General features: G+C 41.1%; 1 protein-coding gene across 2 annotated transcripts in view; it reads left to right on the top strand.

The window, feature by feature from the left end:
• The first annotated feature begins 4409 nt into the window (after nucleotides 1-4409).
• Nucleotides 4410-27541, top strand: part of LOC139607688 (junctional adhesion molecule 3B-like) — a 34609-nt gene continuing 11477 nt past the window's right edge. For both annotated transcript variants that reach the window (XM_071460789.1, XM_071460788.1), the window contains exon 1: nucleotides 4410-4567. In XM_071460789.1, the coding sequence (XP_071316890.1) occupies nucleotides 4519-4567 (49 nt within the window). In that variant the 5' untranslated portion in view covers nucleotides 4410-4518. The remainder of the gene's footprint in view (nucleotides 4568-27541) is intronic.

Below are 27541 nucleotides of genomic sequence, written 5' to 3'. Positions count from 1 at the left end.
TTTTCCTCTGCCTCCTGTGTGGATCTCTGAGCCTGAGTCCCAGTTATTCCCAGAGGAGTTACAATTACACTGTAAGATGTAAATGTTCTCTCTCAGTTTCTTTTACTGGTGAAGTCAGTGAAGGATGAATGCTGGAGAATGTACTTCAGTACCATAACATAATTAGTTCCAGGTTGGATTGTATAGCAGGCGTATATGACATGAAATTTGTCACAGTGCTGCAGTTTTAGTCTTTACGCACTGAAAGAAGAACATTTTTTGAGAGCTCACTCAGCCCTGTGACTGTCCGACTTGATTGCAGTGTTTGTCAGTGTCAGTCTGCATCTGGCAGTGGTGATAGAAGCCACTCTGAATATCTGCACAAAGTATCTTGGCTTTTAGCCATATTTCATTTGCAGAACTATAACCTGGAGTCCTTTTCGAAGATAGATGTGTTTTTTTTATAATCAGAGAAAAAATAACATTTACCGACTGACCTGAACAGTGCAATCTAAATGTATCTTTCCATCAGTGCTTTAAAGACAAAACTAAACAACATTTAGTGTACACTGAACTGTAATTTGGGCATACTGAAGGTGCAGCCATGCCAATTTTGTAGTGCAGGATTAACTTAGCATGACAGCAACAAAAGACAAGGGCTGAAATTTCAGGTCCTTTGGGATGCCATCAGATATTACCATCTGGCTGGTTGGTCCATGGATGACTGTGTAGAGAGATGCAGCCACCATTGCAGGGGCCACGATAACCAAAGGACCTTATTACTGTTGAATGAGAGAAATAAGAACCAAGTAAGCAAGTCTGCATTGTTGAGCCAGATCCGGGTACTGCTGGCCTCTTTGCATCTGTCTTCCAAACCGTTCAGTCAGAATGGTCTCTTCCGTATTTTATTTAACCAAGTAATTTTATTGGGATTAAACCTCTGCTCAGTCTTTTTGGCTGGACTGCAACATCAGGGGCAACCCTATATATGTGAATGTAGCTGGCTGACTGACTGACTGACTGACTGACTGATCTATGATTGACTGACTGACTGACTGATCTATTACTGACTGACTGACTGACTGAGTGATCTATGACTGACTGACTGACTGACTGACTGACTGACTGATCTATGACTGACTGACTGACTGACTGATCTATGACTGACTGAGCTATGTCTGACTGACTGATTGGACCATAGGTGCAATGCTGTGTGACTGAGTGATAAGGGATAAGGTTACTCCATTGGCTGGCTGGTCGACTGTTGGAGTATTCTCATTGGTTGCAGATGGATGCAGTATATGTGAGCACAGAGAGTAGGAATGACACAAACAGATAAAGGTCTGAGACTGGCTGACACTATACACAGAATGCAAATAGCCTATGATGCGTTTTAGCCACATACTAGGTTTTGACCTAGTCTTGTAACTGTTATGAAAGATTTGGCCAAGAAATAAAATTCTTGACAGGCACCACAGCTGTGTGCATTTAGCATAATGACATAATAAATAATAAATATTAATGAGCAAAAACACAATTAAAGTCACATACAGGTAGATAGTCGGTGAACAGTCATTGTGCAAGCAGTCAAAGGGCAACAACACAAGAGCAGGAACAGGGCACAAGCTGAAATAGATAAACAAAAAAGTCTCAGTCTCTTATTGAATCTGCCTTGACATTCTTCATAATCATTTTAAACTCGCACAGAGAGACTAGCTTCACATCATCCCCCCATGGGCTGTGGGAGCAGAGTACATAAAAGCCCTTTGGTCTAATTCTGTTTGCCTCAACAAGATGAACAGAAAAGAAACATTTTCATGATCCTACACAGTTATTTTCAACCAGGTTTTCCAGACACACATTATAGCACCAGAAGCAGAGAGGCAGACCTAAGCCTTACACAGAAGTCTGCAAGTTTACGAGGAATAATGATGGTTGAGATGTTCGGTAATAAACCTCAGTGTACAATGAGACTGGGAGAAAGTATGTGTTTTCCAAACATTGTTTTAATGAAGAGCATATGTGAAGGTCAAAAAACAAAAACACATGTTGTTGAATAAAAATCTAAATTCATCTTCTGTATTTTTTTTTTTATTATTTATATTTGATAGCAGAGTTTTTAAAAGGGCAGGTGGTGCAGTTCATAACATGAATCTACTGTGCCTGCTTGTTCTTCAAGGCCAGTGTCATTAATTACATCTGTGCTTCTCCTGCCATGACAAATCAAAATGTGTGCTGTGGTACAGTAAAGGCTTATCATGCTTTGGGATCTCAATGCCACCTTATAGAGGATGTATTTATACTGCTAAATTAATCATACCATAAAATTATATTATAGAGGTGGATTATCAAAAAATTGTGCAACTATCAAAATTGCAAATTATTTTTAAAAGCAGTGACATGCAGGACTATGTTGCTATATGTTTTGGTTGTTAAGATATTGTATATTAGGGTACCTTTTTGTTCATTTTAAAAGCTGTTACAAGTGACAGGATTAAGCTTTCAAATAAATAAATAAATAATACAAAATAAAAATAAACTGCACACTGTGGAACTGGAACAGCGAAGGCTGAACCCTGCTTTATCCTGCCAACTGCTAAAAAGGCAGAGCAATTTCTGATTGATAGTGTTGCTCCATGAGACAAACTTTTTAAACCCATTTTATCCAAGGGTATACTTCAAGAACTCAGTGATTATTCTTTATCTGCTTTGGTATTCTAGCTTAGCATTAATCAGGGTTTTTAACAAACACTTGCGGTATCCGCTTATACACAATGTGTGTCTATTGTTTATGCATGAAGATGGAATTTTTTACAGTTTGATGTAACTCTTCAATAGTGAGATGCTTTTAAGAAAGTGCACCTTGAAGAAAGCATTGAGTTACTGGATTAATCAATTAATTATATATTCAGGTTTAAATCTAATTACTTATTTGTAATGGTGTTGGAAAGGTTTCTGAACATATTATTTCATTTTTCCCTCAGTAAGTTTAGTTTTCTCATGGAAAACGGAGATGGATTCAGTTATTCTGAAAAACCAGGTTTTGGGTATTGACAACTGTACCTAAGGTTATCTTTAAATGATCCTCTCTATTTCAGGATCAATATACACTTTCAACATTTTTAACACATCAGTCAGCCACACTCTGACCTCTAATATAAACCTGGAGAGCAGAGTCTCAAGGCAAAAGTGTGGTTAAAATAACTACACCCCATTCACATTATAATCTCTTGAATTACATATTTACATATGTGTTATGTAACACAATTCATACGCATGCTAGCATGATTAGACATACTTCTATATTTAGACATAATTACTGTCTTAATTAAGTATGCAGTGAGTGCTAAAATCATGTCTGATTAGACCTTTATAAATGCAGAAATGATGTAGATATACACTGTGATTGTGTCAAACAATCATGGTACTAGGTATATCTGCACTACACAAATGCAGGTATATAACCTTGTTTTGCCTGTTGTGGAACTGTTTGAAGCGGCTGACCTGCATGTCACAGGCATGGTTTGAGTAGCATTTATATTCCAGACTGCATTGCTGTCATCACAGAGTTATAACAGGGCTCCAGAGGGAGAAAACTGCTTGATGTAAGCAATGCATGTCACTGGACCCGAAGGCCTGCAGAACAAACCATATCTGCTGTGACAAAGACAGGACTAACAAAATAGCGGTTGCTCTATCATGTGAATAAGGTAAGAAAGCTCTGGGCTGAGATGGCTGGAGCACCTGTCATCGGGATCCGACATATGAACGGGCTTACAGTCCTTGGCACGGCTATGATTTACAGCCAGTGAAAAATAGTAAGTGAATATTTTATTGAAAGCATGCCGTATGCTGTTGGTCTCAGTAATGACAGGGTGCCAAGCTCGACTTGGAACATATTACACATTTCTATGGAAGTTCAAATGGCCTAATATGCATGACAAGAGTAGTAACTGCAGACTGATGTTTTTATTTCGCTGTGCAAATCTTTCCTGCCATTATTATGTAAGAGCTTACAATGTGTAATGAGTGAATTTATAGCTAAATTATTTCCCAAAAAGCTTTCATTGCATCGTTTTCGCTACAATAGCCTAAAGCTGAATAACTATAATAGTGCCTCCCTCCATATTACTGAGGAAAACTGGGAATGTGGTCTGTTAAATAGGCTCTACTGTTGCTCATCTCACTTGCACCCCACAGCACATACACGACTGGAGGCTGGTGGTTTCCTATCTGTGCTCCCAGCTGCTGCCCACCTATAGCATAAGGCCACAGTAGTAAAAGCCTCCCACATCGTGTCAACTATAAATTCTTGTCTGCGTGAGTGATGCTTTCGGTAGCTATGGAAACCTAATATAATGGATACCCCTCCCTCTCCCTCCCTCCCTCCCTCTGCCTCCCTCTGCCTTCCTCTCGCGCTCTCTCTCTCTCTCTCAGTCTCTGGCTAAGTCTCTCTCCCTCTCTCCATCGACACCAAAGCTCTTTAGGCTACTTTGCGCATGTACGGCCAGTCAAACCGAGCATTGCATCGACTCCAAGATGGCGAAAGCACGTCTGGCTTGCCTCCTGACTCTCCTCTCAACTCACTGTAAGTACAAAAATCATTCTAACTGGCTGCTGTTTTACCACCTTTCACGCCGAGGACTGTGTTTGTCAAATATTATTTACTTCTTCATCTGTTTGGTCGAGGTTTTACACCGACGTTAGGTAAAAAAATCAGATTGTGGCTCAGAAGTAGCCCTGTGTGGACGCAACTAACGTTAAACTCCTGACAGACTGACAGCAAGCCCAGTCCTCACGACGAGAAGTAAATTAGGGTTACAAATTCTCTTAACAAAGTGAATAATGCAGTCGCCATTTTTAATACAACTTAGTGTCAACATGACTGGCAAATGTGCAGGTCAAGCGATGGTTTTAAGCAGCTATTGTGATACAAACTCATCGCTCCCTCGCTGTTTTTACCGGAATAATGCTGCTGTATGTTAGATAAACTGTCGCGTATTAGCATAGAAAGACTCATTTTCGGCTCAGCATCAGTTCGGTTAGCGGCACATTTGGGAGTCTGGTGGTTAAGCCACCACGTTTTTTTTTGTCCTCACTTCGGAAAAAAGTTTCAGTCTTTCAAGTTTAGAGAGAGAGACTTTCTGTATGTGAATTAAATATGAATTAAGGCAGTTTTCAAGTTCGTGCCGTTAACTATTGAACGCGGGTTAGGAGCCGCGGTGGTGGCGGAGATGTTGGAAGTAGTGATGCGAGATAACGGTTTTTTCTGCGGCGGAATAAAGAAGGCTGCCCGCGGGAGGAGCCAGCCGGGCCAGCGACTGTCCTCTGCCCCCTCCTCCTCCTCCCGCTGCTGCTGGACCCTTTCAGACCGCTCCAGAGCTGAGCTGGTAAACAGAAACAGGCGTCGGAAAATCAATTCGTTTCAGTAACCCCCCCCCCCCCGCAGAACCCGATATCCTTAGTTTATCAGAGCTACGGCTGAAAACGACGAACGCACACCTGTAAGAGCCGAGCAGTTAATTTAATCCAGGAGTGTACTATTCATTAAAAGTCAGTTTCTCGTTTCGCCTAGATTTGGAGGAAGAGTTAAATCATATCTGGTATCTGGTATAAATATTTAAATACATTCTCCAGGGGTGACATGATAATTAGGGTACCTGTTATAGACAGGCAAAAAGCTACTGGTGTATTTTTTTTCTTTGGTAAATCATGACTCTTTTACACAACTTTGGCTCTCAGCTGCTCCCAAACTTTTACCACACTTATTTAAAAATTTAGGACCATATAAAACTATATATTACATACTGTAAATTTGTTTCAGGCTCAAAAAGGGAGAATATTCATAAAATTAAGCAATAGCAGGGATTTAGCCTTGAATGCATCTCTGATACAGACAATGTCTTGTGCCTGGCTTTGGTATAAGGTTCAGTGGTCTGAGGTCCTACTTCAATTCATGAAATAATTTTTAAAAACTTGGTTTAGAAATCCAAGAAAGTTAGTTTTCATTTAAGTGAATAAATGTCTTTGAGAAACATTTTACTCAAAGAAAAAGGATTTTTTTTCTGACAATGCATGAATAAGTGCTCCACAACAAGTGCGCCACAACAGCTTGGCATGAAATGTGTTTTTCTCTTGTTCCCCTTGGCCGTAGATTAAGTAAGGTGTGAGAGGATAGAGGTACAGATCAAAGGGAAGTACACATATAAGAACCTCCTGTGATCACTCAGGTGTGTGAATTGGCTTTTTTTCTCTTTGCTTTAATTAGGAATAGCAGTAGAGCTTGTTTGAAATCTGTTGCTGTGCTCTCGACATACCTCGAGGCTGTGTGCAGATTTTTTTTTACATTTCAAAGTCTTTTAATGATGTTCCCCTGAGTAAATTTGTGACAGGGCAGGGTAGCAGCACAATTGACATTTTCGGGGGGGCAGTGAACTGGCGAAGATTTAAGAATTTCTTTTGTCTTGCCTGGACAGGGCTTAGCCATGTGGCCGACTGGCTTCCAGCCAGCACTGCCGCTGTCTTTAGAAACAGGACAAATCTGGCCTGACTGAAGCTGGCCACAAGCCGTGTTATGAATTACTAATTTGTGCTGTTAGGCACTGATTACTAATAGGTACTGACTGTAATTTAAATGTTTCATGTAATTTGGAATAGCTCTGGTCCAAATTCAGTGTTTGATATGCCATAAAGCAAGTAAGGAACTCAGAGAGGAATGGATGTGTCGTTAGGCTTTGCTTCTTATTCTGTAGCTCACACAGACGTGTTATTTCTGTCTCTGCGAGAGGTGCTTGTTATTTTCAATTCATGGCATTCTTTGGGTAGCTATCATCTTAATGGTGACGCAGCTCCAGCCATTCCAAGTGAAGGCTAAAGCCAGCATGACTGAACTTAGCTGCAAATATCAGCCCAGTCATCTGTCAGCACAGCGAAAGACGAGGGCCATTGTTATTTTAAGTACACATGCTTACAGCAGACCTTCCAATCTGATCTAATGGAATGCATTGACATTTTCCATTGTTGGCTTCACCTGAGCTGTTTCACTTAAAATATTCCAAAGAAAGTGGTATGGATTTTAAGAGGACATCTGCCAGAACCCTCCTGCCAAGAGCACGGTGAAGATATGTGGGAGCTTGGAAGATGCTCAAAATGGATTAGTACTGAGCAAATATAAACTTTGAGATCACTGCTTTGACTCTTATGAGAAACACCTGCGGACGTCTGCACATTTCAGACTTTATTGCTACATTTTTGAAATTGAGTGGATCAACAAGAGTAAGTTTCATCATAGGGCAAAAATGTAATCTTAAAAACCTAATAAATCAAAATTACTACCTGAAAAGGAGAGTCTATCAGCTTTCACACTTGCTCAGGTGTTAAAACTGATTTCTCCTCCTGAGACAACTGACATTTTAGTGACTTGACACTGTCTTTGTTTTCACTCATGGCTGTCAGCCTAATCCAATCGGAGCCCTCGTTTTATCTGAATGGATAAGATAAGGGAGAAATCTGTCCACTGGATTGTTGTTGAGCCTCTCCTGTGTTCTCTGCTGATAAGTCATTGCATCACTCAGAGAACATCCACTAACTCACACATAACTGTGGTGCTTGTTGGGAGACGTTACCCAGCCCACTCTTCAAACATTTGTCTAAATTCAAGCCGAGTGCTGGCACTTTTTTCATTGTTTGGCATGTGCGGTATCGCTGTGTGGAATGGCAGGAGTTGGTGCGCCCCGAAATGACTGTTGATAGTGGTTCCCCTCGGAGGTGCATGTTGTCAGATGTTTCCCTACCCACCCAAAGCTTCTGAGCAAATGTTTGAAGCACTCTCTGAATGGCATGTACAGCCCCCGTGGGCAAGTCATATACAGTCTGACATTTTACTGCGGAGACAGTAAATGGCAGAGTAAAACAGGGACAGACAAACAAAAAGGAGTCTCTTGCTGCTTAGGATTTGTTTTGTTACAAGTCAGGAGTTCTTCTCTGCAGACACCTCTGAGTGAGAGGTGTCAGTGGCAACACATTTGTTATAGCTGTTGTTTTGGTCTCTGCTCAGATGTGACGGCAGGAAGGAATTCTTCAGTTACCACAGTCTGGCTTGTGCTTATTGCCTAACAGGGAGTTGTGTAATTACTTTCACTTTTTTTTCACTTTCAATTTTGTAATCATTTCTAAATCACTGCAGTCATCCACGTGGATATCTGTGCAACAACAGTCTCTCCATGGGATAAAGTCAAAGTGGCACATGGCCCTCACTGTGGAATGATCCGAAACAGCTGAGCAGGAGTGGGTGGTGGTGTTTTGAGTAGCATCGCAGGCGTAACCAGAAATATCTGGCGCGTCCCTCCCAAACCTGAGTGTGCACGTTAGCAAATGCAGCATTCCAAATAGAAAACACATGGAGGGAGAATCCTTCTCATCATATGGACGCTGACTAACAATCATAACCACCTGTTTTCCTGAGAGATAAAAGGGACCCCTGTTGATGAGTTGGCTGAAGTCAGAGGCGAAAGGGGGAGTTGTGAAGAAAGCTCAGCAGTGTTGCTAGTTGAAGGCGTTCAGAAAGCAAGCTGGGTGTGACGATGCATCTCCTGAGACAGAAATCCATTTTAACTTGACATAGGCAAGGATTCAGAACCTGCTTTTATAATTTTTCACTTGCAGGAACCCACAGCAGATGCTGAGGTTGAAAAGCAAACACTACCATGCTCATGTTCCAGAAATGGCAACAGCATGTGCGTGCTTCACATGTCAATAAGACTACCATGTGCAAGAGCCACAAATTAGAACCAGCATCCAGGCAGTACACACAGGCCAAAACTCCATATGAAAATATTATAATTTGTCTAAAAGGAACGTTTCTTCTAAGGTTTTATTGATAAACTTGGTCAGACTTGCAACCAGAGGTTCGGACAAGAGAGTGATTCATGAGAAAATTGACTTAATTGTCATCCTGTTTAGGATAATGAGCTTTTGGAAATGATGGCTCCACACCAATAGGAGGCTAAAGTGATTGTTTGTTTTAACAAGACATTATTATTCAGTGTTTAGACTACTCTAGATCAACAGGATAATCTCCAAGATGCGTCTGTGCTGGTTGCCCAAGCTTAGAGTAGCACAACAGTGGCTTCCTGTTGGATGATCTTTATCTGTGGTCACATGGTCCCTGGAGGGAGGAAGCACCATAGTGTTTTTTTTTCTGCTTGTGTGTTCACTGGATACTGACGGAGTACATCAATAGGTCAAAAGAGACCGCCATCGATCAAACATCGGGATGCTGTCAGCTTAGCGAAATAATTAGGGGTTTCATTAATGACATGGCAGAGGCAATGAACTACATGTGGCTGAGCCGCTGTTGGTCAGAGAGGAAAAAGCTGGAGGCTGTGCTCCCACTGAGAGTCATAACCAGATAATCGCTCTGGATTCATCTTTTGTTTACCAGGCTGTAACAAAAGGGCAATTACCGTCTAAAAATAGCCACAAGGCAGAGTCATCTGACAATCTCAGGTGTTTGATCACAGTTTAGTCCAAACCATCGACCCCACCATTAAAAACCTATCATGATAACAATTGTGGACCAAACTTACGTAGAGTGGCTCAATAGTATCTCAAGTTTATCTTTTCAGTTTCAGGAAACTTTTTTCAAATTAAATAGCAACAACAATAGAAATAAAATAACATTACAGCTCAGCCTCATGATGTCAGGTCACATAGGGATTTCAAGGACTAATAATGGCAGGAACCAGACCCAGGTAAGCCCTAATATCAAAATAAAATATTAAAATCTACTCTAACGGTAGCCAGTGTGTGGCTAAAAGCTTCCCTCATTTTGAATAGGATGGGGACATTCACCAGGCTTTTAAGTTTTCTTTGAGTTGACATTGTTTCAGTAATGAAAAGAAATAAAGCAGGGAGATTTTATGTTGTCACAGGAAAAAAGAAACAATGTTAAGGATGATTGTTGGCAAGAGGAAATATTACTGCACAATCTTTCTGATCTGTTCATCAAAAATTTGATGTGGAGGAGTCTTTTTTTAATTTCTGCCTTTAGTTGATCTCATTCTCTGGATTATATTGAAGAATCAGTGAAGTGGAGCTCAACTCAACTGATGACACATAGTCACAATAATAAGAAAATATTAGGGGGAGCTCCGGGGTGATCATAAACACAATTGTGCTTGTATGTTAGTTGCCTTGGAGACAAGACACGGGTTCTCTACCACCTACAGAAGTCGAACATTATGTCCTGCCTCTCAGAACAGGTTGAGGAAGCTGAAGAAAAATTACTTTTGGCTGTTGTAAGTGCAGATTTTTTGGCAGTTTCCGGGTCTGTATCAGCGCCTTGGAACACATTGATTGAGGTTTATGAAAATATTGTGTATGAAGAGATCATCTGAGCTATGTTTGTGATCAACAACAATGCTGCAAATCAGCTATAGTTGTTATTACCACGATAACACCCTCTGTTAATCAGGAGCAGTTGTGCTTATTTCATTTTCTTACATCTGGTAGTGTGTAATTGTGAGGGGGTCTCCACACCTCCACCTGCCCCCTCCAGGCTCATGCTAGGCCTCCATCATGCTACTGTGGAGGTAATAGGGATGTGTGGATGCACTTGTCAGACAAAATAAGAAGCACATAACATCTTGTTTGTTGAAAAAAAACTCAGGCAGATGCTGTGATGTACATAATGGAAATGACATGAAATGACTGGTCATGCTAATGGTTTTGGGTAAATCCAATGGTTTCTGAGGATGAAGACACTAAATGTCAGATGGAGGACTTCATGTGAGTTAGTGGTGTCCTCTGGGATGCAGTGTTCAAAACAGCACAGCACAGAAATGATGGATGGGGCTCGGTCAGTGAGCGAGACCTGGACCTTGATGTTCTCAACTTAAAAATGAATAAAATGGGGAAATTATTTATTACATGCTGGTAAGCCTGGCGTTTTTCAGACTCAACAAGCACTGAATGCAGTTTAGGAATGACAGCCAAGCTCTAAAATATATCCATAACACCCTTCTAATTGAAAAGGAAAAAACTAATCATTTTCTTAGAGGTTAGAAATTCACGTCAAAGCATGATCCTAGTTTTCATCTCTTAAACGAGGGAATCAGTTGCTCTGTACTTGGCAGGACAGTCTGCAGAGAGGGGATTTCAGAGAGCTTGGGGTAAGACATGACACAGAAGTCTTGGTGCTCATTCAGATGAGTTATTAGTGATGATTAACTCTCGCACGCGCGTGTGTGTGTGTGATAGAGACAACACTGATGCAGTGGATTTCTCCATAAAATGTTTCTTGCTGCACACATATTTTCTTGTTGCTTTATCAGTTCAGTGCCACATTCACTATAGAGGTACATTAAGGTTAAAGCTCAGCTTTAAATTATCTGCAGTCATTCTTGACGCCATCTCAAGTTCATCTTAAAATAATATGGGTGACCGCTGACTGTGAAAATACATCACCAATTAGATTTTGGTTCAAATTAGTTTTGGGACATTTGCTGAAACGTCTTAGCCGGCTCAGGGGTTTGAGCCTAATAGACGTCAGATGTCACTTTGACTTTTTGTGAGAGGACTTTACAGCTTTTATTATTTGACCCAGAATATATACTGTCTTCACATTAAAGCTTTAGATTGACATTTTGGCAAATACTTTTATTCACTTCCATTAGACAGTCTCCGTGTGTGTTAAATATGAAGCTACAGCCATCAGCTGGTTAGCTTAGCTTAGCACAAAGACTGGAAACAAGTCAGGTAACAAAATCCACCAAAATAGCTTCTCTAATTCGAGCTCACTAATGAACATGTTATAGCTCATTTCTTTAATCTGCTCAAAAAGCAAATTGTTAAAAACAACAGTTCTCTGTGTCTTTTAAAAGGGGGCGTTTGATGGACTATTTCCTAGCTGGGAGCATTAACTTCCTGGAGTCTCTGCTGGATCCCTGGCAACTGCTCAAAGCCAAGAAATAGTTTGGCACATAACCCCCAGTAAAATGGCAGATTGTACAGATTTAACAAACGTGTTAATTAGTGAGTCAGAGGTGTTGGTAGGCAGATTTAACCTTGGACAGTGGTTTCCTGTTTTTATGCTATGCTAAGTTGCTAGCTGTAGCTCCATGTTTACCTACAGACAATAAAATGGTATTGATCATCTCATATAATTCACCACTGAAAAGATAATTAAACACTAGTAAATGAGAGCAGACAGTCATACAAGTAGCGTTTGTGCATTGTATCTATTATTAACAGCTCTGCTGCTGTAGAAAACCCAACCGTACCATCAGACCTACAGTGTGCATTCAGCTGACTGGACAGATCGAGTTGGCAGATTGTAACCAGACAATCTGGCCATATGGTGTGAGGGCTATCCCTTCTGGGCTACTTAGTGGTAAATATGTTGAGACTGAACTGGAATTGATAGCACTTTTAGGAGAAAGTCATCCAAATTGTATTGATCTGAATGGTACTGATCTCTTACACTAGCAGCTTTTAGGCCAAAAAAAGGTAAAAATCCAGACAACAAGATGGTCATGAATACCTACAGCTGAGAGCTCTTCATCAGCTGTGTGAGGGACTACCCTCATTCGACGTGTTGCTGGATGGAGCAGGAATAAATACTTAAAGAGAGAGTTGGAATGGTTGATATCTAGGAGCATTAATGGAATTTCCTGATTCTGTCAGAAAAGATCAGGAGTACCCAGGTTGTCCATGCTTTTTAGGCTGTGCTGTGAACCAGGCCAGAGCAGAAGCTCAACATACACAGTACTGTTGCCACATGTGTGTGAGGGCATACTTTGGGTAAGTGAGTGCCTCAGATATTTGTCAGGATGCCAGACATAGGCGACGAGTTTGTAACATGGTGGCTGGCCCCTGTCTGAGCTCCAATGGGGGCCTTTGCATGTGAGTCTGCTTGGTTTATGTGTCATAAGAAGCAACAGAGGGAAAAGAGGAGGAAGCAGTTTGGGTGGATTTCACTGTGACTCAGTGGTTTGTCAGGCATTTGCCATCATTTTAACAGGTCACTCAAACTGGCCAGGCTGCAGCCTCAAAGCTGATCACAGACTTAAGTATTAAGTTGAGACTGTCATGTAATTTTAGCTACACACCCCTAATGGAGGCTTAGGTTTGGGTGAACTGTTGACATTAACAAGGCAGCTCACCTCATAGCATTTTAGATATATATACAAATACTGTCCTCTGTACTGATGTGGACTAAATGATGGAAAATAAGAAGTGGGGAGTAAAGTGAGTCAAAACAGGATGAGTCAGTGAATATTCCACAGCCCATCTGTGTACAGGGATTTCCTGATTTTTTTTCCATTAAGGTCGTAATTAAACTAAATTGTCAGTTTGTCAAAATTAAACCTTGTATCCTCTAAGAGAGCAGAGTCATTCCCGAAATGACCATGTTATCTACTGTGCCATTTCCTTTCACAAGACTGCTCCCACTCCAAAGTCAAATTAACATGTTTATACAATGGTCATTATCAGACCTTAAAAGGTAACATTGTGAGGAAGGGCCACAATTATCACATGGCCTTATTATAAGGGATTTTCCAAGACGTAAAACTCAAGCCATGATTGCAGATAGAGATATTTTCACGAACAGGCTTGAAACTACTGTATTTAAAGTACCAGTTTATACCTGATCAAATTTAAATGTTAAAAAACTACTCCACAAGTTTAGCATTGCACTCTTTTAACAGCATCAGGCTTGTTATGGACAGTTAAGAAAAAAAAAAGATCAAAATACAAAAAGCAGAGATACCTTTTTTCATTTGTCTTCATTATCAAAACCTGGTGCCTTCATTAGCCACAACCTGTCAATTCGTTCCACTTTAAGTATAGTGGCCTGAGAGATAAAAGATATCAGCAGATGAGCTTGTAACTATGTAATCTTAGTTGAAACTTCAAAACCACTTGAATGACCTTCATGGAGCCCCTACACAAGATAGCCTTTACACTTTGAAAATGGACATTGCTAAGATGAAATTGCACCTTGTTCTTCAGGTGTTTGACTGTTTTCTTGATAAGTTTCCGTCTGCTTCTCTTCTTGCTCAAATCTAAAAACAAAGACACGTCTCAGAGTTACTGTCTTGAACTCAAGAATACAGAGAGCGCAGATGTGCAGTTCCTAAAATATTCAACATACAAAAGCAAAGAGTCAACAAATAATTTATAGAGAAAATAAAAAAACAACACCAGAAAACACGAGAACAAAAGCCATTTAGTCGGCAGGGGTAAAGTTTATGGTGCATACACAAGGCCTGAGAGTATGTGTGTGTTTCTTGGGAGAGGTGAACAAGTAGAAAAACATACAACAGGCCACCAACCTCTACACCCGCACTCCACCCCAAAGTTGAACCTGCAGCTCACTCACTGACATTCATTCTGGCCCAAATCTGGTCTGAGCTAGAACAATGATCTTATGGTTTTATGAGCTTTCAACCACACTTTCAGGGGGATTCTGTATCTCCGTGCTGACGAGTGCCTCTGAGCAGCCTCCGTCCAGCCAGTGCTCGGTGTAATGAATCCCCCGCTCACCCCTTCCCCACCCCTCCATCCTTCCCTTCCCTTGCAGAGAGTCACTCATGCAGAACTGAGTGACTGTACAGTGTTATCTCAGATCATCAACACTCAAGATCATCAGTGCTCACATCTGTGGGCAGCTTTGGGGCAATTGTTAGCGTGGTAACCCTGCACAGTGAGAAGCTTAGTTCTGTGGTCAGGGATGAGCCCTGCTGTGATGTGCTGGTATTCAACTTAAAGGTCCCAGTCACATCTGAGTATAACAATTATTATGAATGGGACTCTGATAAGCACTTCTGCCTGCTCTATTATACTGTTTTGCTTTCAGTGTTGAGACTGATATATTTAAGCAGACTGAGCCTGGTGTTTACTAATCACTGGTGGTCGTGGCTTGTCAGGGCTGGGCCTGCTGAGCAGTGGAGTAGTTCTGGATTTAGTTCTACTGCTTTGTTGAATTTTCTTTCTAGATATTCCTAAAGCAAAGGCTGACTAGTGACGTGAGTCTCTAATTGATGGAATACCCAGCAGGCACTGGGCATCAAAGAACAACTGTGACATTGGACAGATGCTAAATTTTTTAAATAAAAATCAGGTTAACATCAAAACTCAGTGTTGGTTAATTGACATTGTGATGTTTCACAGATGATGTTTTTTTGCTCATGACCAGAATTTTTTGTAATGTATGTATTTCATATGTCAAGATGGCATTAGTATGAAACATTGGATTTTGGTTACTTGACACCACAACTTAAAACCAACAAAATATCAACGTCAACTGTCGTTACTATTCTATGTCAAATTAACGTCAGCATTAGATGTTGCCCCAACAATGAATTTTGGTCGTCCAACGTCACAACACCACAACATACCTTTAACCACATTATCAACATCTATCGACGTGTGTGGCCAGCTGTGTGGCTTCAGGGTGTATTCTGCTCACTGTGGCTAATGTTAGCTTGTACTGAATTAACAATTTGTTTTTCCTACACACAGCTGAATCAATACATATTTATGTTGCATGTAAAGTAGTGATATCTGTATCATTTGGGCAGTCAAAAGTAAGACATGATGAACTCCACAGGGTTTGAATTTCCTTGCTGGTTCAAGCCCCAGATGTGTCCAGGTTTTTGTTTTTGTATTTAAATTGAAAACACCAGAGTTCTTCATAATCTTCTTTTAAACATTCTTGGATTCATGGCTGTGGAGAAAAAACTTAGACTGAAATAATCTTTTCTCATTATTTGTGTTACATTTAGCTTTGTTTTGATTGTTATGACAGACAAAGTTTTGTGTGTAATGAATCTAATATTGAATAGAGGAGTGCATGTATGCCATAGCACACAGAATGCCACAGAGCAGATATGTTTGGCGCAAGCAGAGACAGCGGGTGACTAAGGTCGCCAGTTGTCTGCTATTCTTACCATGAAAGCTCTTTGGAACTTAGCCATTGTTTCCCGGACCAGTAGGCTGCACTGTAACTGTGCACAGCACACCTTTACTTCCTGTGTGACTGTACACATGGTGGCACAGGTCACGTAACAGCCTGGAAACAAAATGGGTGGCATGAAACGGTCGGTTGTTTGGCCGTCTGATGCCTTTGTCTGGTATTTCCCACGGAAACCCGTCAAGGATTCCTCCCGGAGCAGGTGATGGCAGTGTGGCTTCAGGAGGGGGGTCAGCAGCAGGAGCCTCAGATGGTTTCCCTCCCCAGCTGTTGTACAAGTAACATTCCTGGTTCTGCAGCTCAGCCAGGCTGTGTAAACTATTTGAGTCTAGAGTATGTCTTAATGCACATTTGTTGTCTGAGGGGGCTGCTTGTTGGCAAATTCTTGTTTGAGAACTGTAAACTTTGATGTCTCAATATTTATTTTAGTTTTTTGTTTTTTTTTTAATATGGTAGACTCATAGCGTGCATAAGCAACAATCTCTGGAAGTGAATCAGTCATGATTTATTCCCAGTTATGTGTCTGACAAATGGAATTTGGAAATCTGGTTTCAGGATATGGTTTATGAGAGCAGGCATCTCCACCCTTTTAATTAGATTACTGTATGTCAGAGATTGAAACAAACAACAACCTCTTTGTGGTTTAAATGCTCAGGACAATAACTAATTGCTTGTTGTCTAATGTACATATTCCTCCAAGTTTGTACATCAACTAGAGACAGCTTTCCAGAGGAGCTCCCGAACAAACACACAGGAGAAAGTTGTGTCTTTTGTTGTACATGATCATGCCCTTTACTTTCTCCATTTAAAGTCTTGTGTTGAAAACATGTGTCATCAAGTGACCCCCAGTCCCTTCCACCATGGCTGCCTGTCAAAGCTCAGGTCACCTGTGACCAGTCGTCCCCACATACTCAAACACTTTTGGCGACCTCACATTCTGCACTCCTCCTCATGTACTTCACATTAGTGCTTACTAAGGAACAATGAAACAGTCAGAATTGCTTCCCACAGCATTATACAACATGCAGGCCAGTTGCCATAATTTGCGAGAGGCTCGTTTAAAGGAAATCTTTGTCTAAGAGTAAATCTTTGCAGCAGTATTCTGTTTGACCCTGGACTCTGCCTGACCATGCAGATTGACTTCAGCTTTTTTTTTCTCACAAAGTCAGCAGGCACACCCTTCTGTCTGGCACTGAAGATATTAAGTGTAATCAACAATCAGATACACTTCTCTAAAACTCTCCTTTTTATTGTATTTCCTGAAATAGGGTCTGTGTATTTAGTTTGGGATTTAGACGCCTCACTTTATACTATATACTGTAAATCAGCTTCTAGTGCTGGAGACTCTCTGTGCAGCCTAGAGTTTGTGGAAAACAGTTAACTCAAATGGCATGTGGATGACTTGTAGAACATAAACAGGTTAGTTATGAGTCATCCGCTGAAAAAACAAAAATCATGTGAAGTGTTGTGAAATTTTGAGCCATTTTAAAGCCAGTAAACTGTGAGAGAAAGACTTTCAGAAGTTATTGTGTCCATTAGTAAACAGAGAAAACATCATGTTAATCTAACCACCAGTATCCAGGCCTCTCCCCTAAACAACATGGTTTTTGTTCCAGAGTGAAAACAAAGGCCAATTAATAGACCAAGCTGTAGGGAGCCACTGTCATAAGAGGAGACTTTAGAGATACTGGCCTTTGTCCTGGGCCTGCTGTTTGAGAGCTGATAGCATCTTGATGATTGAGCTGGACGCTGCTGGGAAGCTCTATTATGAAGACTTTATAAGCTTCCTGCTGCCATCTCACACATTATGCTCCTGAGTGCCACAAATGTGAAGCTACACAGTCCAAGACATGAGTGCATTTGGCTCCACTCTTGTTTTGTGTGTTTAATGCACTGTTACATTTGTCTGTTGGCATTCATGCTTAGTTGGTTAGTGTCATTTCATCACAATGAGCCCCGATGTGACAACTCCCAGTGCAGAGGCATTAAAAAACACTGAACTCCTGCCCATGCTGTAGATGTGTGCACGAAATGAAATAAAATGAAAAAAATAAAGTTAGCAGAGTTGTGTACAAAGATGGTGTGTCCCTAAAGGCTGCATCACCAAAAACACCCTTTCAGTTCAGCTCTTTTTAGCCCACAGTGGGCATCCTTGGAGCATGCAGGAAGTGAGGCAGATTAAACCTTTTGGACCTGTTAAGTCAACATGTCTCTGCTGTGTGGTGTTTTGTTATTGTTCAGTTGTCAGTTGAGCCTTAGCTCATCGTGGTCAGCTACGCTCACCGTCCACGACCTCAACAATGAGCGCTTATCTCTGCAGGCTGTGGCAGAGTGGCTCAGCTGCCCCCCATATCTCTCTGTCAGTGTGCCGGCCAAATAGGGCATTATTAGGTAAAGGAACTGCTGGCTGGTCAAAAAACAGCCATGTTAATATCCCAGCAGCCAGATTAGCCTGATATCTGCAGATGTGAGTGTGTCCATATCTTTATATGTTGTAGAGGAATTATTGGTTAATCCTTTGTGTCATGCTAATGGGTGTGAGTGAATATTTCTATTGAGGATCGAACATGTGTGTGTGTGTCTGTGTGTGTACGTGCATCGGGTGGGGGAGGTTCTGGTGTGTGTGGTAGAGGAGACAGGCAGCAGAATGTTATCCAGGGATTTACCACCATGCATTATTATCTGACCAGTTCATTGTTGACTAGCAGGGAGGATATAGGTTAGTGCACAGTAGCAGTGGTCCTTTATAAAACCCTGCTCCAGTGATCAGTTTAAAATGGCGTCACAATCACTGGACTCCCAGAATCATGAAATACAGCCCATAAGCCAGTGCTGTAGCCATGCAAATGTTTATTTTCATCATGTTTCAAAAAGGCCTGCATGGAAATTGCATTCCTAATTAGGATTAAGGAAGGGGTCAGGCAGCCTGGACTAGAATGTGAAGCATTTGCAATGAGTGCCGCTGATGCCATCTGTGCAGAGTGTGGTGAGGAGCTAATTCTGGCACTGAGTGTGGTGCGATTTAACACAGATTTCTGTGGTAGCAGCTCAAATTCAAGCATGGGATTTTACTCTTACTATAGCCCAAAAAACTGTTGCAGTGAGTTGAATTAGCCCCCCCACCCACCCCCACCCCCAACCAACCTTCCTGTTAGAGCTCCTTTAAGCTGACACCATGGCGCTCCCCAATTCATCTGGACATCCAACATGTGTAGCATGTCAGATTGTTCGCATAACAGAGATGCTGCGCCAGGGGAGGCCGGCTCACCCTCTTGGCCTTATTCTTCGATCTGTTTTGACAAGGCGTTCTCACTGTCTCCCTCAAGAGGTTGAACCTAGGCTAGAAAAATGAGGAGCCAATTATTTCATCATCAAGTATGGTCAAGGATTCTCTGGGTGCCTGTGGAAGGTGAGGGAGAGTTACCGCTGCTTACACTTCTTACCTGGGGGGAACCCAATTAGCAGACTGCGGGGGCTGTGGCTGGTGCTGACAGCCACTTATAAACAGAGACTGGGCATTTGAATGCTAACCTGTTCGCAGGATATTACCTGTGATTGTCCACACCATCGCGAAATTGCAGCTTAAGTTTTAAGACTGAATCAGAAATGTGTCTTGTCACCTCTTGTAGGTTTGTTATTACACTCCCAGCACTTGTTCTTGTTTTAGGTTTTGTATTAATGTTGCAAGTATAATTTTTAATATTTAAAATATAATCAAATTATGCAGTAAGTGTGTCTACAAAATAATTGTGAAGGCACCACTGGACTTTTTAGTGATGTTTAATTTTTTATAATTTTATGACAAAATGAATATCGTTGCACAGTTGACAGACATCATGTTGGTAATAATTCACATTCGGAGAGCAGGAGGTGGGGGCACAGTCTTTCAGCAGAGATTACACTGCATCTCAAATATAACTCTGTGGTGTATCATGTTTTCCATGAGGATCTCATGACTCGATTTTTAGTCAATAGACTAAGGTCTGCATTTCCACATTGTGTGTTTGATGGTTATTGTGTCCTCAGTCACAATACCCACAGACTATTGGTCTGTTTAATTAAGCATTCATTCACTCCTACAGCCTGAAACTGTGTCACAAAACAAAGGTCTCCATTGGCATGCATGGCTGCTGGGACCATGTGAAGAGGCAGTGTGATACCAAACAACAGCACTATTTTTATACAGCAGCCAGGATCTGATTATCTGAGGGCCGAGATGCTTCACATGACTTGATGAATGAGTAATGTTATCTTTGAAGATCATTCAGTGGATATCAGCTCTTTCTGAATGCCTTATTGTGGAGAACAACTTTGACAGCTTGTGAGGACCAACAAAAGCCCTGAGTTTAGAAGGTGTTTGCTCACCAATTGTATATTTGAAACTGTTGGTAAAGTATAACATTTATATGCAGTTGGACTGTGCGCTATGAGTTTTATTGCAGCATGTGATATAATAATAAATGGCTTAAATGAATTATGATTACATAATAGTGTATAATACATAAAGATGATTTTATGCCCCGTTGTCTGTCATTGTGGGGAAGATACTCTGCAGTCCTTTTCAGTCTATTATATAGCCTGACACATATGACCCATTTGCTTTATGACTGATATAAATTAATGTGTTTGCTGGGTTACATTAAGCACATTAATGCTGTTAATACATGTATTTATTGTTATATTTGTCGGCAGCGAATATGGCTAAATTAAATGAAAAAGAATTCATCATCTCATAATTTGGTGATGTTCAAGGAGGTGACAGGAAAATAATATTTTTATTACGTCATATACATTTTTAACATCAAAGTACACCTCCTTGTACTGCACAACTTAACATCATCTTTAAGTCTTAAAGATGATGTTTGTGCAGTTTCCTGTTCTTGTTGAATCAAAAGTCTAAATGAGAAATAGATGTAATATAAGAGTATTTTCAGATGTGTATGTTTGCTAAACAGCCATTAAGGGAGTATGGAGTCCTCTGATGTGAAGTGATGGCTCAATGCAGTGACTGGCATCGTGGCAAGTGGAACTGCGTCTAAGGTGGAAGATTAAAAGTTGCTTTTCCTACTCTGTGGTCCAGTCCTGTGAGCTAGTCGTACTTAGCTTGAGGTCAGAGTGAGAGCAGGCCAGATGTAGACGCTAACACTGACACAAAGTGACAGGTTCCCAGGCATTCAGTGACACCATCGGCTCCTCCACTACCCTCCATCCTCTCATTGGCTCAGGCCGAGTCTTTGACCCTGCCGAGATCAGAGGGCTCACCAGCAGTAAGGCACATGGGTGGCCCTGGCCCTACCGGGCTCACAGATCAGGGCCTACAGCAGCCTCATATGTAAATGCAGAATAAATGAATACATAAGGAGGCCTTGTGGGGAGAGCTGAACCGTTTGAGTATCCCTGGAAAAGATAGCTTGCATTTGAATTAACTCCTGATACCAGGATACAACTTTTGGTCAGACAGAATGAGTTTATCTACCAAGGGGAGAAGGGTTGGTGGAAAAAAAAAACCTGTCTGGGACATTACCCTGAGTTCAGGATAAACATGTAAACAGGATGACTTAGTTCAACTGGGAGTCTTTTCACATAATTTTATTTCTATGCAGCCTTATTGTGCTTATTGTGTTCAAAAAACTTTTTCATCCATACCCAGGTGCTCTTACTGTGTACATATGCACATGTCTTACTCTTCCTGCTGTTCATCTTCATCTCTTTAATTTTCTCCTGTGCTCATTAAAGCTGAGTGTATAATGACCACTTAGCATTCTGAACACAACCTTAGCCTGACCAATTTCATCTCTGAAAATTATAATTCTGCAGGGCCACAGGATGAGAGACTCTGACATCCAACATGCTGGAGACTGCACTTTTAGTTAAAGGAATCATTCAACATTTTAGGACATTGTGCATATACAGTAGATGAATAGATCAATACCAACCTAATGTCTAATGTCTGAGCAGCCAGTGAGCTTTGCGTAGTATATTGCGGAGTATAACCAGGGAAACAGTTTAAACATGTATAACTTGTTCATTAGTGAGCTTTAAGGTGCTGGTAGGCAGAGTCAGACTATCTGTTTCCCTGGCTGTGGCCTTATATTTAGCGTAGAGACATGACAGCGGGGCCAGTCATCTCATCTAACTCTCCACCGGAAAGTGAATGTGTATTTCTTCTTAAACCTCCTTTAAGATTATCATTTAATAATCCTATTAAATGACCAGTAGTTTGTAAAGTGATGTATGTTTACCATTCAACTCATGAAGCCGTGAGCTCTCCTATTCTTACAGGACCCACATCAAACTATGACCCACATACAAACGTGCTGTATGTAGCAAACCATGAAGTTAGTGGACCACTCAAGCCCTGATCAGCATGTGATACATTTATATGTAGATTTAATATAGCTACATATTTTACATACACTTGAAGTTTGCTGCTCCTTCAGTGACATGCTCCGGGTTCAGCCATTCATGAGCTCAAACGTGGTGACATTTGCTCAGCAGCTGAGGATCGTCTGATGCAGTTTGCTTTATCTTTGTTTCAACCTCTCTACATATGCGTTTTCCTATGCATATGTAGAGATGCATAGGAAATGCCTATGTTTGCCACTCAGATTGACAGCTCTCCCGCAGGATCTTTTAGTCATGTAACAGATGAAGTGAATGTAGACTACTAACAAGACGACAGCAGAAGAAGAAGGGAAAAAAATGCCTCATGCTTGTGGCTTAGATAAATTTGTGGTTCAGCTCAAGCTCAGAGCAACAAAAGTCTGTTGTTGAATGCTTCAGTCTGTAATGAAAAATTGTTTCTCTCCTGATTTCCCCAGTCGATCAAACAAAGAGATTACTCATGCACAAATCGAAGTATGTTTCATGTTATCTCATGAATAGTTCCTCTGTGGTAATCTGAAATGTCCATGTCTACAGAGTCTACAGAGCTCTCATAACACACCAACACCACAGAGGTAATAGTAGGTGTGAGTGGGAAGAAGAAAGTTGAATATACACGTGGGGCTGGGGAGAGCCTGGTCTGACACTGTGGGACGACCACAGCTGTGACAATACAACCTGGGGTCATCTTCCCTGCCCACTCAGCCCTAAAACCTCCCCCTCATTGTCATCATGTCAAGAGGTTACTATTTTCGTGGAAGAAGACTTCTGAGGTCTGCTCAGTCACTTTCTCCCACAGCTACCAAAACAGGTGGGATCCTGTCTGGCTCTGGTCACCAGCGGGGGGTGGGGGGGGGGGGGGGACAGCAAATAAGACAGAAAGAGAATCCAGTTACTATGGAAATATCACTAGCAATATTGCTATGGGAACTGGAGCACCAGAGCATGCTTTGTCTCAGATCGAGCTGTAATCGTCTCTCAGAAAGAAGCTTATGGTAATATGTGATGCTCTTATGAATTAATTTGTCAGGCTTTGTGTCCCAGCTGACATCATAGACTTTTATCAAATGGAAATTAGCATCTCCTCGGGGTAAAGCATGCAAGACATGAGAGCGCTTCAGCAATACGCTGTTCAACTTTACACTTGCCTCCAGTCAGCGCCTCAGTGTTATAGTACAAGATTTAAAGATCTATCATTAAAGGACCGTTTCCCCAGGGATTCACTATCATATTAGTTTGTTTGTAACTTGGTTTGACAAGATATTTCACTTAAAGATTTCAGATAGAGACTATACCAGACACTTGATTGTAATGCAAGTGTTTTTTGCTGAATCACCATTTTAATGTCTCTGTGTAAAACAACAATCCCCAGTGATTATAGGCTGTAGTTATTTATTTATTTTTTTTACTTTAAATTCAGTTGTCCTCAAGATGACATCACTGTGACACAACTCTCTAAATCTCACAGCACATTTTGTTCCTTTCAACACTTTTCCCTTAAAACACTCTGGAAATCACCCTCTCTATCCTGGCTTGACCGGAGACTGCTCAGGGCTCACGTTGAACTTTTGTGCAACTTAGCTGTTGTGTGTGTGCTGCCAAAAACAGTAACCTAGTTTGTATGAGAACATAAACATTTACACCCTTTAAAAGCACCTCTGTTTGCTTTCAGGGGAAAAATTCCAGCGGAGACTCCTTAAGGGGATGCACAAGTGAAACCCCACAGGAGACCTGGCAACCTCTTAACACAGCATGAGTTGTGAAGGGCAGGTCTTTATCCAGCTATCTGGGCTTCCTAAAGGACAGAGTCACGTAGTCATTTATAGGGCTTTATTTACGGGAGTGATCTAATAATCTAAGGTCATTAAATAAGTGTGTTAGTTCCATACTTGTGTCAAACTCCTTCTGCATTTTAGAACTCAGAAATTTTGCGTAAATATCCAATTATTCCTAATTATTGTTGGGCGTGTTAATTGTGCAATATGTATCTGAAAACATTAAAGAAGAGATGAACCGAAAGGGATACACATTACAACTTTTGAGCCAATTATAAATCTGATTTGGGTGTGACGACTGACAGGACCAAGTTCCAGTCTGGGTCAGTTGGTGCTGACAATCTGCAGATAAGATCATACACAGTGCATTCAGAAAATGTTCAGACCCCACCGCGACACAGTCCTGTCTCTGAGCTCTGCAGGCAGCTCCTTCCTCCTCATGGCTTGGTTTTGCTCTGATATGCATTGTCACCTGTGAGACCTTATATATATAGGTCATATACATAGGCCATAGGTGTGTGCCTTTCCAAATTATGTCCACTCAGCTGAATTTACTACAGGTGCAGAAACATCTCAAAGATGATCAAATGAAGTGGGAGGAACCTGAGCTAAATTTACAGTGTCATATAGTATCTGAATACTTATGTGAATGCGATACTTCAGATTTTCCTTTTTAATAAATTTGGAAAATTCTGAAATGAATTTGAAAAATAAATTGAAGGGGGTCTGAAAACTTTCTGAATTCACTGTAGTGTACGATATGTAAAGTTTCTAATCTAAAGTCTTAGATCCAGTCAGTCAGTGACTTTTTTCTAAACATGTTTGATATTTGCAGCTGACATCAGCGACTCATGATGACACACTGGTAAATAAACAGCTTCACCTAACCTGAAGTCATTTTACACTCGGCTCCATTTCCCTCTGAAGGCTCTGCAGTCCTACATGCCTCTCCATCCAGGATCTCACCCAAACTCTGAGCTTTTTCCTCTTTTTTGGCCTTTCCAGCACAAATGTTGCTGCATATAAACAGTACAAGCTGCTGGCTGCCACCCATGTTTGTTTTTGTTCAAGAGCACATGATAGTTTGTGTTTGTTGTTGTTAATAACTCTACATGTATTATTATAATTAATACCATACATGGTGAAGTACATTCACTGTAGATACATTAACAGTGAACTTGAATTTCGTACAAGACAAATGAAGAAACTTGTCACCTTGGACACAATTTTCACTATATTCAGACATTTTTATGGACTTAGGCCATAAATTGATAAATTGACAAAACAATCTGATTGGGTGTGAAATAATAAAAATATTTAGTTAGTTGCAGCCCTGTATTAAACTGAAGATCATACACTCTCATATTTGTAAAGAGACAAGAGACCTGGTCCTATTGTAGCCCAACAGGAGTCAGAAAATGTCCAATATGCTTTTTTAGTTGTGCATCTTGAGCAGAGAAGTTAAACTGTGGCTAAAGTAACTATGGTAACCTACGCTCTGTGTATTAGTTGTGTACACACTATTGTGAAAACTGGCTGTTTATATAACCATAGAGCAGTTACAGTAATGTGTTAAATGTCAGTCAATAGAAACAAATCAGATTGTCACAGAAAAATAAAAAGCAATAACCTGAACATTGGCAGGTCTGGATCTTGTTGTGGACTTGTGGTTTTGTGAGTACTCTTCATTAGATTATTGTGAGTCTCACACATTTACATTGCTAATTACCTGTTTATTTGCTTGCTGGGTGTTTTCCTGTTGACTTTGCTCAGCTTTTGATGTGATGATCAACATGTTTCTCATTTTCTTTTTTTTTTCCTTCTCTTCCTTTATTCAAAGGCAGTTGAGCGAACAAGCAGCACAGGGTGATGTGTTTATGTACTTGTGGGATAATTGGAGAATGATGAACTGGTGGGCCCGGTCAAGTCCCCCTCAGCTCAGTGACAGAGCGTGCTCTCGCTCCTCACCAGCCTTGTCATTGTTTGCTTCCTTGGTTTGCTTGTTTGCCTAAGTTTAAATTGGAAACATGTTGCTGAATACGTATCATGGGGTATCTAGGCCATGTTATTCATGTAACATTAGCTGCGTGTACTGTATGTTCTCATATTCATGTGCCTGGCTCTACACGTGTGTTTGGATGCACATGCTCATTCTACATTGCCTGTGGAAAGGTGTTAAAGCTGCTGCTGCTTTTTGATGTCTTTAATGTAGGACAGAAACCATGTGACACACAGTATGTTCTTGTCATGTCTATATAGAAAAATACATTTGGAAGGCAGAGAGGTTTCTGATATGACAGGCCGGTCAGGGAGCAGATGTCAGATTTCTCTTGGACAAGGGAAGAAAATTAATTTTCTACTCTGCACTTGATGAATTAAGCAATTCAGAATGAATAGAATAATTCATAAAAAATATAGTAAAAGAATATTAGCAGCCTCATGGTCATCCATGTCAACACATTGTTTACTCGGCTCAAAGGCTCTGTGCAACTCAAGCAGCATTCGGATACGTGAAGAGTTTCCAAACAGCAACTATTTGATAGTTAGTGAAATTGAGTGTGTGTACTTTGATGTCTGAGCTTCCAAAGGGCGTGGGAATATCCTCCACAGGCATGAGGCAAAGATGTTCCACAGGGAATATCACCGGTTGCTTAATTGAACCTTTCTATTTATGATACCAGCCTCACCTCTCTGGATTCACCGAGCAGCAGTACGGGAAACAAGTGCGGTCTCCCAGGGGGAACAATGGAAAAAAGGAGGGATTCATTACACAGTGCACGCATCAAGAAATACCCAGCTCTCTGTGCTTATTGTATTATTCAGCGATGTAAAACCTGAGGGGTTTATGAGGGCATTACACTAAGATTACAGAGAAAACCCTACACCCATCATGGGGGCAGCGAGGAAGATTAAAAAAAAACTTTGATGCAGATTTGCAGATTGCCAGATCTCACAGCTGTGTCCAGCCAAGAAGGAAAAACAGAGAAAAGAAAATCATGAAATATGTAGGTCACTGAGCACCTGCATGGTGTAAAAGCTAATAATCTTCATCACACACATCCTACACACAGACCCACTGATGCACTGCTTGGCTCTAGTGTGTGAGACATATTAATAAAAGTAATACATGTAGTTATCACTGGCCCCATTGGTACAGGAGATGAGGGTCAGACCTCTGAGGCTATTCAAGGAGACAAGAACGCAGACAGGATGAGTGGGACATGATCAGGGAAGGATGTGTCAGACGGACTGGAGGAGAGATGGGAAACACTGCTCTCATAACACACAGTCAGCACTTCCCGAGCTTTCACCGAGCTCAGATACTCACTGGACGGTCCAGCTGTTTCTTGTTGTTTCCCAGTTGGAAAAATATCCAACCTTTGCTGAAAGGAAACCCAGGGGAAAGCAGTTGTTAAATGGATTGTTG

The sequence above is a fragment of the Trachinotus anak genome, unplaced genomic scaffold, assembly GCF_046630095.1.
Source record: "Trachinotus anak isolate AG129_WGS33_773 ecotype Australia unplaced genomic scaffold, CSIRO_AGI_Tana_v1 ptg000024l, whole genome shotgun sequence".
NCBI classification, from domain to species: domain Eukaryota; kingdom Metazoa; phylum Chordata; class Actinopteri; order Carangiformes; family Carangidae; genus Trachinotus; species Trachinotus anak.
This window is presented reverse-complemented; position numbering and strand designations above follow the sequence as displayed.